This window comes from Heliconius melpomene, unplaced genomic scaffold (genome assembly GCF_056956725.1).
Source record: "Heliconius melpomene rosina isolate 202511_hmr_F unplaced genomic scaffold, ASM5695672v1 ptg000036l, whole genome shotgun sequence".
In the NCBI taxonomy this organism is placed as follows: Eukaryota; Metazoa; Arthropoda; class Insecta; order Lepidoptera; family Nymphalidae; genus Heliconius; species Heliconius melpomene.
Genome location: NW_028181859.1, coordinates 22005 through 36244, shown reverse-complemented (window position 1 = coordinate 36244; position 14240 = coordinate 22005). Strand labels below are relative to the sequence as shown.

The 14240-nt window shown below is 58.0% G+C and overlaps 1 protein-coding gene across 1 annotated transcript; it reads right to left on the bottom strand.

Annotated features, from left to right (window-relative positions):
• Positions 1-7531: 7531 nt before the first annotated feature.
• On the bottom strand, positions 7532-9694 carry LOC146526599 (uncharacterized). The gene has a single exon (XM_085206935.1). The coding sequence runs from the start codon at positions 9692-9694 to the stop codon at positions 7532-7534; it is 2163 nt and encodes a 720-aa protein (XP_085063061.1).
• Between the last annotated feature and the right edge of the window lie 4546 nt (positions 9695-14240).

Genomic DNA, 14240 nt, shown 5'->3' with positions numbered 1-14240 from the left:
CGAGTTTGGACTGGGGGCTGGTTGCACCGCTGGATGTGTGGAGATCTCGTACAAGATGTAAAGGTGATCCGAGAGAGTCTCCACATCATCCAGCACTCGCCAGCCCCGAACACGCCACGCTAGGGCCGGGCTCGCGAACGAAACGTCCACGACGGATCCGCCCAGCCTTCGCACACACGTGTTCTTGGTCCCTCGGTTGAGCACAGACAAACCGGTGGCAACAACCCACTCCGACAGCGTCACACCACGCACATCCGTCGTTGCGGAGCCCCACACGCTAGACTTCGCGTTGAGATCGCCGGCCACCAACACTTCCGCCGGACGAAATCGCTCTACCATTTCCCCCAATCGTATAAGGAACTCTTCAAACTCCGCAAGAGTTCGATTGGGGGAAAAGTAGACCCCTACGACAACTAGGTCGCCGACAAGTGCAGCGACGCATCCCGCACCCCTCTCTACTCGTGAGAAGGGCGGAGAGCCCGCCGCGACCTGGGTGATAATAGTCACCACCCCGGAGTTGTCGGCTACCCAGTTGTCTCTGTCGGGAACGCTGTAGGGCTCCGAAACAACCGCCACCTGGATAGACCACTACGCCAGGCTTTGGACCAATAAGTCCTGGGCCCTGGCACAGTGGTTTATATTCGCCTGCAGCACACGGAGAGCCATTATTGGTCTTCCATGTGCTGCGCCTCCTCTCGCCCAATTGGGGCGTCTGGCTTGCCCGCTGGTGGCCCATTTCCTCCCTTCCTGCCACTCCTCCTCTTCCTCGAGGAGCTGGCTTTTCCACATATGGCGCTTCCCACTGTATGGTCTGCGGGCTGTTCTGCCGCCACGCAAACCGGGCAGTGAGGTGCCGCCGAGCACTGATTTTGTTTGTGCCCAGCTTGTCCGCACCTGAAACACTGCTGGCTCCTATCATGTGCACTGCTGCACTTCGCCGCCACGTGACCAATCTCGTGGCAGCGATAGCAGCGCAGGGCTCGCTGTTGCAGCAGTTGCACACGCGCCGAAACGAAGCCCACTAGGAGCCTCGACCCGCTGACCTTCTTCGCTGCCATAACAGGGCAACGAACCCAAGCTGTGCCTAGGCCATTTTGGTCCTGTCGGATCTCTCCTACTTTGACCAGACCAGCATCGCAGCCGCCAACTCGGCTTATGGCCTGCACCACCTCCTCCGAAGTGGCAGAGTCATCCAGGCCACTGACCCGCAACTCTGCGCACTTCACTGGTCTTGCGACCAACACCTCGCTGGAGTCCAGCACCCCGCGCAGCCGCTGAGCCAGGGCATCCGCCTTTTCGCTACTATTGGCGCCAGGTAGCTCCAGAACCCTGGCACCAGTAGAGGCGACTCTGAGACGCAAGTCAGAAATGCCCAGGTCTTCCAACTTTATCGCCTGCTTAACTTGCGACAGGACGTCTTTGTACGTCAACTCTTTACTGGCGGCAGCCGGCTGCAGAGTTAGCGTCACCGCCGCGGATCGCGGAGGGCGCAACTTGGGCTTAGCAGCCGACTTCGACGTTGCCTTCTGCGTTGTCTGTTTCGCTGCTGTCGCCTTCTTCTTCCCTTTACGCACCACCGTACTCCAACCTTCGTTCAGGTCTGCAGGAGCGGAAGGCAGCGGACGAGGCTCTACCGGTGCGGCTTGTAGGGCTTTTCTTCCTGTCTGTTTGCCTTTCCCTTTCTTAGGGCCCTGCTTCTGCTTCGGGCCAGGGTTGGCAGGCGCTACTAGGGTCGCCACAGTAGGCTCTGCGGCTACCGCTGAGACGGCCGCCTGACGCCTTTTGTCCGCCGCTAAAGGAGGACGAACTGGCTTTGCCGGTAGTAGCCTGTCCTCCAGCGCCGCCAGCCGCGTATTAAGCAATGTGCCCACCTGCACCATTACTGTACGCGCCACGTCGTCCTCCTTCTTCTTCTCCTCGGGGCCCTGTCGCTGGGTCCTAGAGCGCTCCAGTTCAGCTCGCATTAAGGACATCTCCTTGCGCAGCTCAGACAGTTCTTGGGTCAGTCGGATGTTTGCTGCCCGTAACTGCGTCACCTCCTCGTTAGCTGTCCTGCTAGCCAACATCCCCACAGCCGTGTTAATTGCGCCGGCGGCCTCCTTAAGGGCTTTTGTAAAGGTGCCCTTAAGGTTGCCGGATCTGCTGGCGACTTTATTAATTATGGCAATGCTGTCAGAGACCTGGTGCTGCAGATCATGCACCAAAGGGCCATCCACCCTAGGTCCCGCAAAGTCGGGCAAATCTGAGAGCCTGGAGCTTGCCCTAGACTGCACCGACTCCGCCATCCCTACGACCTCTTCCTCCGCTTGGAGACGAAGCTCCTTTCGCCTAGCCGTGGATAACTTGGCCTTCGGCTTCTCTCTTTCCTCTCCACTTTCCGAAGAGCCGGAGCGGGTCTTCTTGCTCCTTGGCCTCTTCCGATATTTGCGGTCTCTCCGCATCTCCTCAGTTTGTGGCTCTATAGAGACACAACTGTCCGCCTCCGACTCAGTGGCCGCCCAGAAACGGCCACGTGAGGATGTTGAGTTCGACCTGGACCTTCCACTGATGATAGAGGCGATTTCCGCCAGGTCCAGTCGTTTCAAGACAACTTTCGAGTCTTTCATACTCCCTGCCTCACTTGTGGGCACAGAAGCCCTCCTCTCGCCTATAGCAGGCACGACTCCTTCAGCTCCGCCCATCTTGGGCCACGTCACCTCACCGCCCTCCTCGGGCCCCACCACATCCTCAATTTGGTTTTTATTTTTTGAATCTTCCATATTGATCCCACGAGTATGGGGGAAAAAAACGGTCCATCCGAGCAGTGCCCCCTGTACTCGGATAAGCCTATTACGCCAGGGTGTCGGCCGGTACCCTGGCGGGACCAGCAGTAGCGACTGATCTCCCCATCAGCCATGAACCCCTCGCGCTGCTTCGCCGCTTGGGTTGGGCTAATTTTTTATAGAGGTTTTCTTCCTCGCAGCCCGGCCGGTAAAGGCAAGGCCCTCGGTTCCACTCCTGATTACGAGACATGACCGCAACCAAGAGTGGAGTTCCGATATATTCGGCGCTGGCTCATCACTGCACCTGCGTGGCGGTAGGGTGAGTACACACCACGCGCGCCCTCCGGTTCCTCACACTGTGTCCTCTGCATGACAGAGGACACGCGGAGAACCACGTCGGATTATTAGCCAGCGAGCAATCATTACCCAAGGGACGAATCCTGTGGGCACCAATTACTCGCCGCCCAGGGTGCACCGGCCCGCACACTGTTCGTCCCCCCCGAATGACAAGCATTCGAGAAAGGGCCAACAGCGAGCGAACACACGAGGAGGTTATCCGACCAAGCACCCCTACGAAAGTGACGACCTGGACCTACCTCTTATAATAGAGGCAACCTCCTCATGGTCCAGACGCTCTAACACGACTCGCGCATCCTTCAACCCCCCTCCTATTGGCACAAGTGCCGGACTTTTGCCCCTTTCGAGCAAAGTACTCCCTACGCCTTTCTCGGGCACAAACTACTACTCCGCCCATCTCGGGCAACAACAGATCACCGCCCTCCTCGGGCCTCCCTACGTCATCATTTTGGGTTTTTAAGTTAACATTTTCCATTTTGTTCCCACGAGTGTGGGGGAAAAACGGTCCATCCGAGCAGTGCCCCCTGTACTCGGATAAGCCTATTACGCCAGGGTGTCGGCCGGTACCCTGGCGGGACCAGCAGTAGCAACTGATCTCCCCATCAGCCATGAACCCCTCGTGCTGCTACGCCGCTTGGGTTGGGGTAATTTTTTATAGAGGTTTTCTTCCTCGCAGCCCGGCCGGTAAAGGCAAGGCCCTCAGTTCCATTCCTGATTACGAGACATGACCGCAACCAAGAGTGGAGTTCCGATATTTTCGGCGCTGGCACATCACTGCACCTGCGTGGCGGTAGGGTGAGTACACACCACGCACGCCCTCCGGTTCCTCACACTGTGACCTCTGCATGACAGAGGACACGCGAAGAACCACGCCGGATTATTAGCCAGCGAGCAATCATTACCCAAGGACGAATCCTGTAGGCACCAATTACTCGCCGCCCAGGGTGCACCGGTCCGCAACACTGTTCGTCCCCCCCGAACGACAAGCATTCGAGAAAGGGCCAACAGCGGGTGAACACACGAGGAGGTCATCCGACCAAGCACCCCAACCTAACCTAACATTTTTTTTTTTTAACATGAGGAAATCCTTTTACGGATACCGGCCCGAGTGGGGACTCGAGCGGGTTATGTGGGACTCATGGACCGGCTGAAGGCCAATCCCAATACCCACTAAAACCTCACGGTGCTCCTCCTCGACCGCCACTGACCGCGAGACGCGGGGACTAGAATCGTCCACGAAACGCGGCGGCGGGAGCCTGCTAGGCACGTCGCGGAGTCAAGGGTGTGTGGGCACCCTCGACGGCCTGCTCGGAGTAGCGCGCGGGAGCAACCTGCGCGCGCCTAATCGGGCCAGGTTGGTAGGCGGCCAGCTTCCCCAAGCTGACCGCCCTCTGGCACATTAGGGCGGAAGGCGGCGGTCGTGTGCCGCCCTCCGGCGACCCGGTCTCTTACGGTGGATGGCGACTTCGGCAAAAGCCTCCCTCGCCCGTTCCGCTGACTCCTTCTCGGGCACCACTGCCTCGCAGAAGGATGGTTTTCGCCACTTACCGCCGGCACCTTCCCGCGCATTCCCGCGGGTTGTATACCACCTTGAAGGCCCCTCGGAGCCCGAACGATCGACACCAGTTTCAACTGAATCCGAGCGGGGAAAACTGAAAAAATCGGTTTTCGCCACTTACCGCCGGCACCTTCCCGCGCATTCCCGCGGGTTGTTTACCACCTTGAAGGCCCCTCTTTCAGTTTTCCCCGCTCGGATTCAGTTGAAACTGGTGTCGATCGTTCGGGCTCCGAGGGGCCTTCAAGGAGGTATACAACCCGCGGGAATGCGCGGGAAGGTGCCGGCGGTAAGTGGCGAAAACCGATTTTTTCCAACCCGCGGGAATGCGCGGGAAGGTGCGGGCGGTAAGTGACGAAAACCGATTTTTTCCAACCCGCGGGAATGCGCGGGAAGGTGCCAGCGGTAAGTGGCGAAAACCGATTTTTTCCAACCCGCGGGAATGCGCGGGAAGGTGCGGGCGGTAAGTGGCGAAAACCGATTTTTTCAGTTTTCCCCGCTCGGATTCAGTTGAAACTGGTGTCGATCGTTCGGGCTTCGAGGGGCCTTCAAGGTGGTAAACAACCCGCGGGAATGCGCGGGAAGGTGCCGGCGGTAAGTGGCGAAAACCGATTTTTTCAGTTTTCCCCGCTCGGATTCAGTTGAAACTGGTGTCGATGGCGGTAAGTGGCGAAAACCGATTTTTTCAGTTTTCCCCGCTCGGATTCAGTTGAAACTGATGTCGATCGTTCGGGCTCCGAGGGGCCTTCAAGGTGGTATACAACCCGCGGGAATGCGCGGGAAGGTGCGGGCGGTAAGTGGCGAAAACCGATTTTTTCAGTTTTCCCCGCTCGGATTCAGTTGAAACTGGTGTCGATCGTTCGGGCTCCGAGGGGCCTTCAAGGTGGTATACAACCCGCGGGAATGCGCGGGAAGGTGCGGGCGGTAAGTGGCGAAAACCGCACCGATCCTTGTGGAGCACCGGCCGACACAACGAACTCCTTCCAACCTCCTCCAGGAGCTGGAAAGGTCACAGACCTACCGGACAGGTAAGCCCCGATGACGCGGCGCAGGTATGGAGGCACACGATAGTATAACAGTGCCTCCTTTATGCAGGGCCATGGCAGGGAGTTGAAGGCGTTGGCGATGTCTAAAGACACCGCCAAGACTCCATTGCCTCGGGCCACCGCATCCTGCGCATAGGACTTTACCTCCAGTATGGCATCCACCGTCGATCGCCCCCTACGGAAGCCATACTGGTGGTCCGAGAGGTCCGGACCTGTCCCCTCCAAATGGTGTTGTAGCCTCCTGGCTACAACACGCTCAAGGAGCTTGGCGATCTCGCTCAAGAGCACGATGGGCCTGTAGGCGGAGGCTGAATCCGCCGGGCGACCCTCCTTCTTGATGAGGACTAACCTGCCTGTCTTCCACCGCTGTGGAATTATGGCTTGAGCCAGACAGGCAGTGAATAGTCCTCGCACTCTGGGCCCTAAGGTGTTGAGGGCCAGAGTTAGCGCCCGGCCGGGAATGCCATCGAAGCCCGGGGCGGTGCTCTTGAGCCGAGATCGGCGTACAGCTTCTTCGAGCTCCTCCTCCTCCACCGGTGGTGTGACGCTGTCCTCGTCGTCCTCCTCTTCCTCCTCACGCGCTGCAGGGCGGGCCATACTGGGTGGTGCAAAACTGGCCCGCTGCGGGAATAGCGACAACAGAACCCCTCGGAGTACGTCCGGTTGGAGTGTCTGCGTCAGTGGTGGTGCCCAAGCCCGTAACCTACCGAGCACCATTCGGTAAGGTGTGCCGTACGGGTCTAAGTCTATCCCCGCGATCAACCGGTCGTGCGACTCGCCTTTCACACGACCGATCTCCTCCTGCAGCTGCGTTCTCGCCTCGACATAGACGCGGTACAGTCGGTCTTCCTCCTCCTGCACCTTCTGTACCCGTCTGCGATAGTGGCTGTACTGGCGTCTCGCCGCAACGCAGGTGTTACGCAGTTGGGCGATCTCCCACGACCACCAGTACACTTGCCGCCGTTGAGGGCGGCGCCCGGAACGGGGCATTGACGCGTCACAGATACGCGTCAGCGCCCCCTGCGCCCAGGATGCGGCGTCTTCTGCAGACGCCAAGCTCTGGGGCCGCCAGGATTTCACTATCGCGGCCTCCTCCAACAACTCCCTATCGAGACGACCCTGTTGCCACCGCGGTCCGTACTCTCGCGAGTTTGGACTGGGGGCTGGTGGCACCGCAGGATGTATGGAGATCTCGTACAAGATGTAGAGGTGATCCGAGAGAGTCTCCACATCATCCAGCACTCGCCAGCCCCGAACACGACATGCTAGGGCCGGGCTCGCGACCGAAACGTCCACGACGGATCCGCCCAGCCTTCGCACACACGTGTTCTTGGTCGCTCGGTTGAGCACAGACAAACCGGTGGCAACAACCCACTCCGACAGCGTCACACCACGCACATCCGTCGTTGCGAAGCCCCACACGCTGGACTTCGCGTTGAGATCGCCGGCCACCAACATCTCCGCCGGACGAAATCGCTCTACCATTTCCCCCAATCGTATAAGGAACTCTTCAAACTCCGCGAGAGTTCGATTGGGGGAAAAGTAGACCCCTACGACAACTAGGTTGCCGACAAGTGCGGCGACGCATCCCACACCTCTCTCTACACGTGAGAAAGGCGGGGAGCCCGCGGCGACCTGGGTGATAATAGTCACCACCCCGGTGTTGTCGGCTACCCAGTTGTCTCTGTCGGGAACGCTGTAGGGCTCCGAAACAACCGCCACCTGGATAGACCACTGCGCCAGGCTTTGGACCAATAAGTCCTGGGCCCTAGCACAGTGGTTAATGTTCGCATGCAACACGCGGAGAGCCATTATTGGTCTTCCATGTGTTGCACCTCCTCAGGCCCAGCTGGGATATTAGACCTGGCCGATGTTGCCGGCACTCGTCTGCGCTTTCCACCGTTATTGGTGCTAGCCTTTCCACAGGCAGCATTCCCCAACATGTGATTAGCGGGCCTTTGCGCCGCCTCACACACCGGACAATGAGGCTCTGCCGAACACGATCTCTGCTGATGCCCGGTCTGGCCACACTGGAAACACTGTTTGCTGCGGTCCACCTGGCTACTGCACTTCGCAGCCATGTGGCCCACTTCGTGGCAACGGAAACAACGTTGCGCACGGGGCATCAACAGCCTCACTCCAGCAGAGACGAAGCCAACAAGTAGTCTCGCCCCGCTAATCTTCTGCGCTGCGCCGACAGGACATCGGACCCATACTGTTCCTAGACCGGCCCGGTCCTGTCGGATCTCTCCGACTTTTATATTACCCGCAGCACAGCCGGAAACTCGGCTTATTGCCGCCGTCACGTCCTCAGCAGTGGCGGAGTCATCGAGGCCAAACACCCTCAATTCCGCACATTTCACTGGCCTCGACACCTGGACCTCTTCGGGGCTGAGAACCCCACGCAACTTCTCAGCTAGCGCATCCGCCTTCTCAGCAGTGTTGGCGCCAGGCATTCTAGCGCCTAGCATTCTAGCGCCAGTAGACGCAACACGGAATCTCAGGTCCTCTATACCCAGGTCTTCCAACTTTATACTTTCCTTGACCCGGGTAAGGACATCGCTATACGACATCTTGTCGGCGACGGCTGGCTGCAACTTAATCGTCACAACTTGCGATCTAGGACGACGCAACTTTGGCTCCTTTTGCGCTTTAGCCTTTTGCGCTTTCGGCTTAGGAGCTGGCTTTCTCTTCTTGGCCCCCTTCCGGGCTACTACAGTCCAGCCCTCAGACATATCAGCCGGAGCGGGTGGCAGAGGTCGAGGCTCAGTAGATGCGGTCTTCACCGGGCCTTTCTTCTTCTTGGCCTTTTTAGACCTTTGCTCCTTTGGTGCCGGATTAGCCGGCGCCATCAAAGTGGATGCGACAGGGTCCACTTGCGCCTGCTTTGGGCTATCCACCTTGCGCTTGTCCGCCGCTAGCGGAGGTCGCAGATTTCTCTCCGGTGGTAGCCGATCTTTAAAGGCTTCCAGCCTGGTGGAGACCATAGTGCCCACTATGTCCTCCACAGCAATAGACTCCGTGGGAGTGGGTCGCAAGTCCGATGCTCTAGACCGCTCCAACTCCGCTCTCAAAAGGGCAAACTCCTTCCGCAACTCCACCAACTCCGACTGCAGTCGCGAGTTTGTTGCCTTGAGGATATCCACTTCCTCTGATGCAGTCCTCTTTGCCAGAGTATTAACGGCAGAAGAGATAACTCCGGCAGCGTCTTTAAGGGCCCTAGTAAATGTGCCCTTCAGATTCCCCGACTTGCAGGCGACTCTATTGATTATAGCCAAGCTATCAGATACTTGGCTACGCAAGTCGGAGACCATGTGCTCCTCACCGCAAAGTTCCAGGGGCACATCCGAGAGCCTAGAACTTGCTCTAGTTTGTATCGCCGCGGAGATTTCAGCAACTTCCTCCTCCGCCCTCAGCCGGCGCTCCTCGCGCTTGGCATCGTTTAGCGCCTTCTTTCCAGCAGCTAGCCCTATATTCTCATCAGGAATATTTGGTACGACCACGACTCCCTCTGGCCGAAGCAACCTTCGCTTTCGGCTTGTCTCTGTCTCCCCATCCGCATCCGAGGATTCAGAGTTACTCTTCCTGTGATGGCGCCTCTTTCTGTCCTTTCGGAACTGCGCTTTAGCCCCCTCGATAGCATTGGAGCTGTTCGACCCAACAGACATCACGCCATCGGCGTCTGACTCGGAAGCCGCCCAGAAACGGCCTCGCGACGAAAGTGACGACCTGGACCTATCTCTTATAATAGAGGCAACCTCCTCATGGTCCAGACGCTCTAACACGACTCGCGCATCCTTCCACCCCCCTCCTATTGGCACAAGTGCCGGACTTTTGCCCCTTTCGAGCAAAGTACTCCCTACGCCTTTCTCGGGCACAACTACTACTCCGCCCATCTCGGGCAACAACAGATCACCGCCCTCCTCGGGCCTCCCTACGTCATCATTTTGGGTTTTTAAGTTAACATTTTCCATTTTGTTCCCACGAGTGTGGGGGAAAAACGGTCCATCCGAGCAGTGCCCCCTGTACTCGGATAAGCCTATTACGCCAGGGTGTCGGCCGGTACCCTGGCGGGACCAGCAGTAGCGACAGCAGCGCGAGGGGTTCATGGCTGATGGGGAGATCCCATCAGCCATGAACCCCTCGCGCTGCTTCGCCGCTTGGGTTGGGGTAATTTTTTATAGAGGTTTTCTTCCTCGCAGCCCGGCCGGTAAAGGCAAGGCCCTCAGTTCCACTCCTGATTACGAGACATGACCGCAACCAAGAGTGGAGTTCCGATATATTCGGCGCTGGCACATCACTGCACCTGCGTGGCAGTAGGGTGAGTACACACCACGCACGCCCTCCAGTTCCTCACACTGTGACCTCTGCATGACAGAGGACACGCGAAGAACCACGCCGGATTATTAGCCAGCGAGCAATCACATTAAGCCTTAAGCACATCTACTCCTCCCTTCTCAGGCAACATCACATCGCCGCCCTTCTCGGGCTCAACACACTCCACCTCATCGTTTTGGTTTTTTGTTTTTAGAAATTGTGTTGAACATGTTGTTCCCACGAGTGTGGGGGAAAAACGGTCCATCCGAGCAGTGCCCCCTGTACTCGGATAAGCCTATTACGCCAGGGTGTCGGCCGGTACCCTGACGGGACCAGCAGTAGCAACTGATCTCCCCATCAGCCATAAACCCCTCGCGCTGCTTCGCCGCTTGGGTTGGGGTAATTTTTATAGAGGTTTTCTTCCTCACAGCCCGGCCGGTAAAGGCAAGGCCCTCGGTTCCACTCCTGATTACGAGACATGACCGCAACCAAGAGTGGAGTTCCGATATATTCGGCGCAGGCACATCACTGCACCTGCGTGGCGGTAGGGTGAGTACACACCACGCCCTCCGGTTCCTCACACTGTGACCTCTGCATGACAGAGGACACGCGGAGAACCACGTCGGATTATTAGCCAGCGAGCAATCATTACCCAAGGACGAATCCTGTGGACACCAATTACTCGCCGCCCAGGGTGCACCGACCCGCACACTGTTCGTCCCCCCCGAATGACAAGCATTCGAGAAAGGGCCAACAGCGAGCGAACACACGAGGAGGTTATCCGACCAAGCACCCCAACCTAACCTAACCTTTTTTTTTTTTTTTTTTATTTTTAAATCCTTTTACGGATACCGGCCCGAGTGGGGACTCGAGCGGGTTATGTGGGACTCGTGGACCGGCTGAAGGCCAATCCCAATACCCACTAAAACCTCACGGTGCTCCTCCTCGACCGCCACTGGCCGCGAGACACGGGGACGTGAGTCTTCCGCGAAACGCGGCGGCGGGAGCCTGCAAGGCACGTCGCGGAGTCAAGGGTGTGTGGGCACCCTCGACGGCCTGCTCGGAGTAGCGCGCGGGAGCAACCTGTGCGCGCCTACTCGGGCCAGGTTGGTAGGCGGCCAGCTTCCCCAAGCTGAACGCCCTCTAGCACATTAGGGCGAAAGGCGGCGATCGTGTGCTGCCCTCCGGCGACCCGGTCTCTTACGGTGGATGGCGACTTCGGCAAAAGCCTCCCTCGCCCGTTCCGCCGACTCCTTCTCGAGCACCACTGCCTCGCAGAAGGATGAGACCGCATCCCACGACGTCTCGCTGCCGGCCATAGCCTTGACCACGGCTTGTCACGCCACTTACCGCCAGCACCTTCCCGCGCATTCCCGCGCGTTGGAAAAAATCGGTTTTCGCCACTTACCGCCGGCACCTTCCCGCGCATTCCCGCGGGTTGGAAAAAATCGGTTTTCGCCACTTACCGCCGGCACCTTACCGCGCATTCCCGCGGGTTGGAAAAAATCGGTTTTCATCACTTACCGCCCGCACCTTCCCGCGCATTCCCGCGGGTTGGAAAAAATCGGTTTTCGCCACTTACCGCTGGCACCTTCCCGCGCATTCCCGCGGGTTGGAAAAAATCGGTTTTCGTCACTTACCGCCCGCACCTTCCCACGCATTCCCGCGGGTTGGAAAAAATTGGTTTTCGCCACTTACCGCCGGCACCTTCCCGCGCATTCCCGCGGGTTGGAAAAAATCGGTTTTCGTCACTTACCGCCCGCACCTTCCCGCGCATTCCCGCGGGTTGGAAAAAATCGGTTTTCGCCACTTACCGCTGGCACCTTCCCGCGCATTCCCGCGGGTTGGAAAAAATCGGTTTGCGTCACTTACCGCCCGCACCTTCCCGCGCATTCCCGCGGGTTGGAAAAAATCGGTTTTCGCCACTTACCGCCGGCACCTTCCCGCGCATCCCCGCGGGTTGTATACCTCCTTGAAGGCCCCTCGGAGCCCGAACGATCGACACCAGTTTTAACTGAATCCGAGCGGGGAAAAGTGAAAAAATCGGTTTTCGCCACTTACCGCCCGCACCTTCCCACGCATTCCTGCGGGTTGTATACCACCTTGAAGGCCTCTCGAAGCCCGAACGATCGACACCAGTTTCAACTGAATCCGAGCGGGGAAAACTGAAAAAATCGGTTTTCGCCACTTACCGCCCGCATCTTCCCGCGCATTCCCGCGGGTTGGAAAAAATCGGTTTTCGCCACTTACCGCCGGCACCTTACCGCGCATTCCCGCGGGTTGGAAAAAATCGGTTTTCATCACTTACCGCCCGCACCTTCCCGCGCATTCCCGCGGGTTGGAAAAAATCGGTTTTCGCCACTTACCGCTGGCACCTTCCCGCGCATTCCCGCGGGTTGGAAAAAATCGGTTTTCGTCACTTACCGCCCGCACCTTCCCACGCATTTCCGCGGGTTGGAAAAAATTGGTTTTCGCCACTTACCGCCGGCACCTTCCCGCGCATTCCCGCGGGTTGGAAAAAATCGGTTTTCGTCACTTACCGCCCGCACCTTCCCGCGCATTCCCGCGGGTTGGAAAAAATCGGTTTTCGCCACTTACCGCTGGCACCTTCCCGCGCATTCCCGCGGGTTGGAAAAAATCGGTTTGCGTCACTTACCGCCCGCACCTTCCCGCGCATTCCCGCGGGTTGGAAAAAATCGGTTTTCGCCACTTACCGCCGGCACCTTCCCGCGCATCCCCGCGGGTTGTATACCTCCTTGAAGGCCCCTCGGAGCCCGAACGATCGACACCAGTTTCAACTGAATCCGAGCGGGGAAAAGTGAAAAAATCGGTTTTCGCCACTTACCGCCCGCACCTTCCCGCGCATTCCTGCGGGTTGTATACCACCTTGAAGGCCTCTCGAAGCCCGAACGATCGACACCAGTTTCAACTGAATCCGAGCGGGGAAAACTGAAAAAATCGGTTTTCGCCACTTACCGCCCGCATTTTCCCGCGCATTCCCGCGGGTTGTATACCACCTTGAAGGCCCCTCGGAGCCCGAACGATCGACACCAGTTTCAACTGAATCCAAGCGGGGAAAACTGAAAAAATCGGTTTTCGCCACTTACCGCCCGCACCTTCCCGCGCATTCCCGCGGGTTGTATACCACCTTGAAGGCCCCTCGAAGCCCGAACGATCGACACCAGTTTCAACTGAATCCGAGCGGGGAAAACTGAAAAAATCGGTTTTCGTCACTTACCGCCCGCACCTTCCCACGCATTCCCGCGGGTTGGAAAAAATCGGTTTTCGCCACTTACCGCCGGCACCCTCCCGCGCATTCCCGCGGGTTGGAAAAAATCGGTTTTCGTCACTTACCGCCCGCACCTTCCCGCGCATTCCCGCGGGTTGGAAAAAATCGGTTTTCGTCACTTACCGCCCGCACCTTCCCGCGCATTCCCGCAGGTTGGAAAAAATCGGTTTTCGCCACTTACCGAAGGCACCTTCCCGCGCATTCCCGCGGGTTGTATACCTCCTTGAAGGCCCCTCGGAGCCCGAACGATCGACACCAGTTTCAACTGAATCCGAGCGGGGAAAACTGAAAAAATCGGTTTTCGCCACTTACCGCCCGCACCTTCCCACGCATTCCTGCGGGTTGTATACCACCTTGAAGGCCCCTCGGAGCCCGAACGATCGACACCAGTTTCAACTGAATCCGAGCGGGGAAAACTGAAAAAATCGGTTTTCGCCACTTACCGCCCGCATCTTCCCGCGCATTCCCGCGGGTTGTATACCACCTTGAAGGCCCCTCGGAGCCCGAACGATCGACACCAGTTTCAACTGAATCCAAGCGGGGAAAACTGAAAACATCGGTTTTCGCCACTTACCGCCCGCACCTTCCCGCGCATTCCCGCGGGTTGTATACCACCTTGAAGGCCCCTCGGAGTCCGAACGATCGACACCAGTTTCAACTGAATCCGAGCGGGGAAAACTGAAAAAATCGGTTTTCGCCACTTACCGCCATCGACACCAGTTTCAACTGAATCCGAGCGGGGAAAACTGAAAGAGGGGCCTTCAAGGTGGTAAACAACCCGCGGGAATGCGCGGGAAGGTGCCGGCGGTAAGTGGCGAAAACCGATTTTTTCAGTTTTCCCCGCTCGGATTCAGTTGAAACTGGTGTCGATCGTTCGGTCTCCGAGGGGCTTTCAAGGTGGTATACAACAAGCG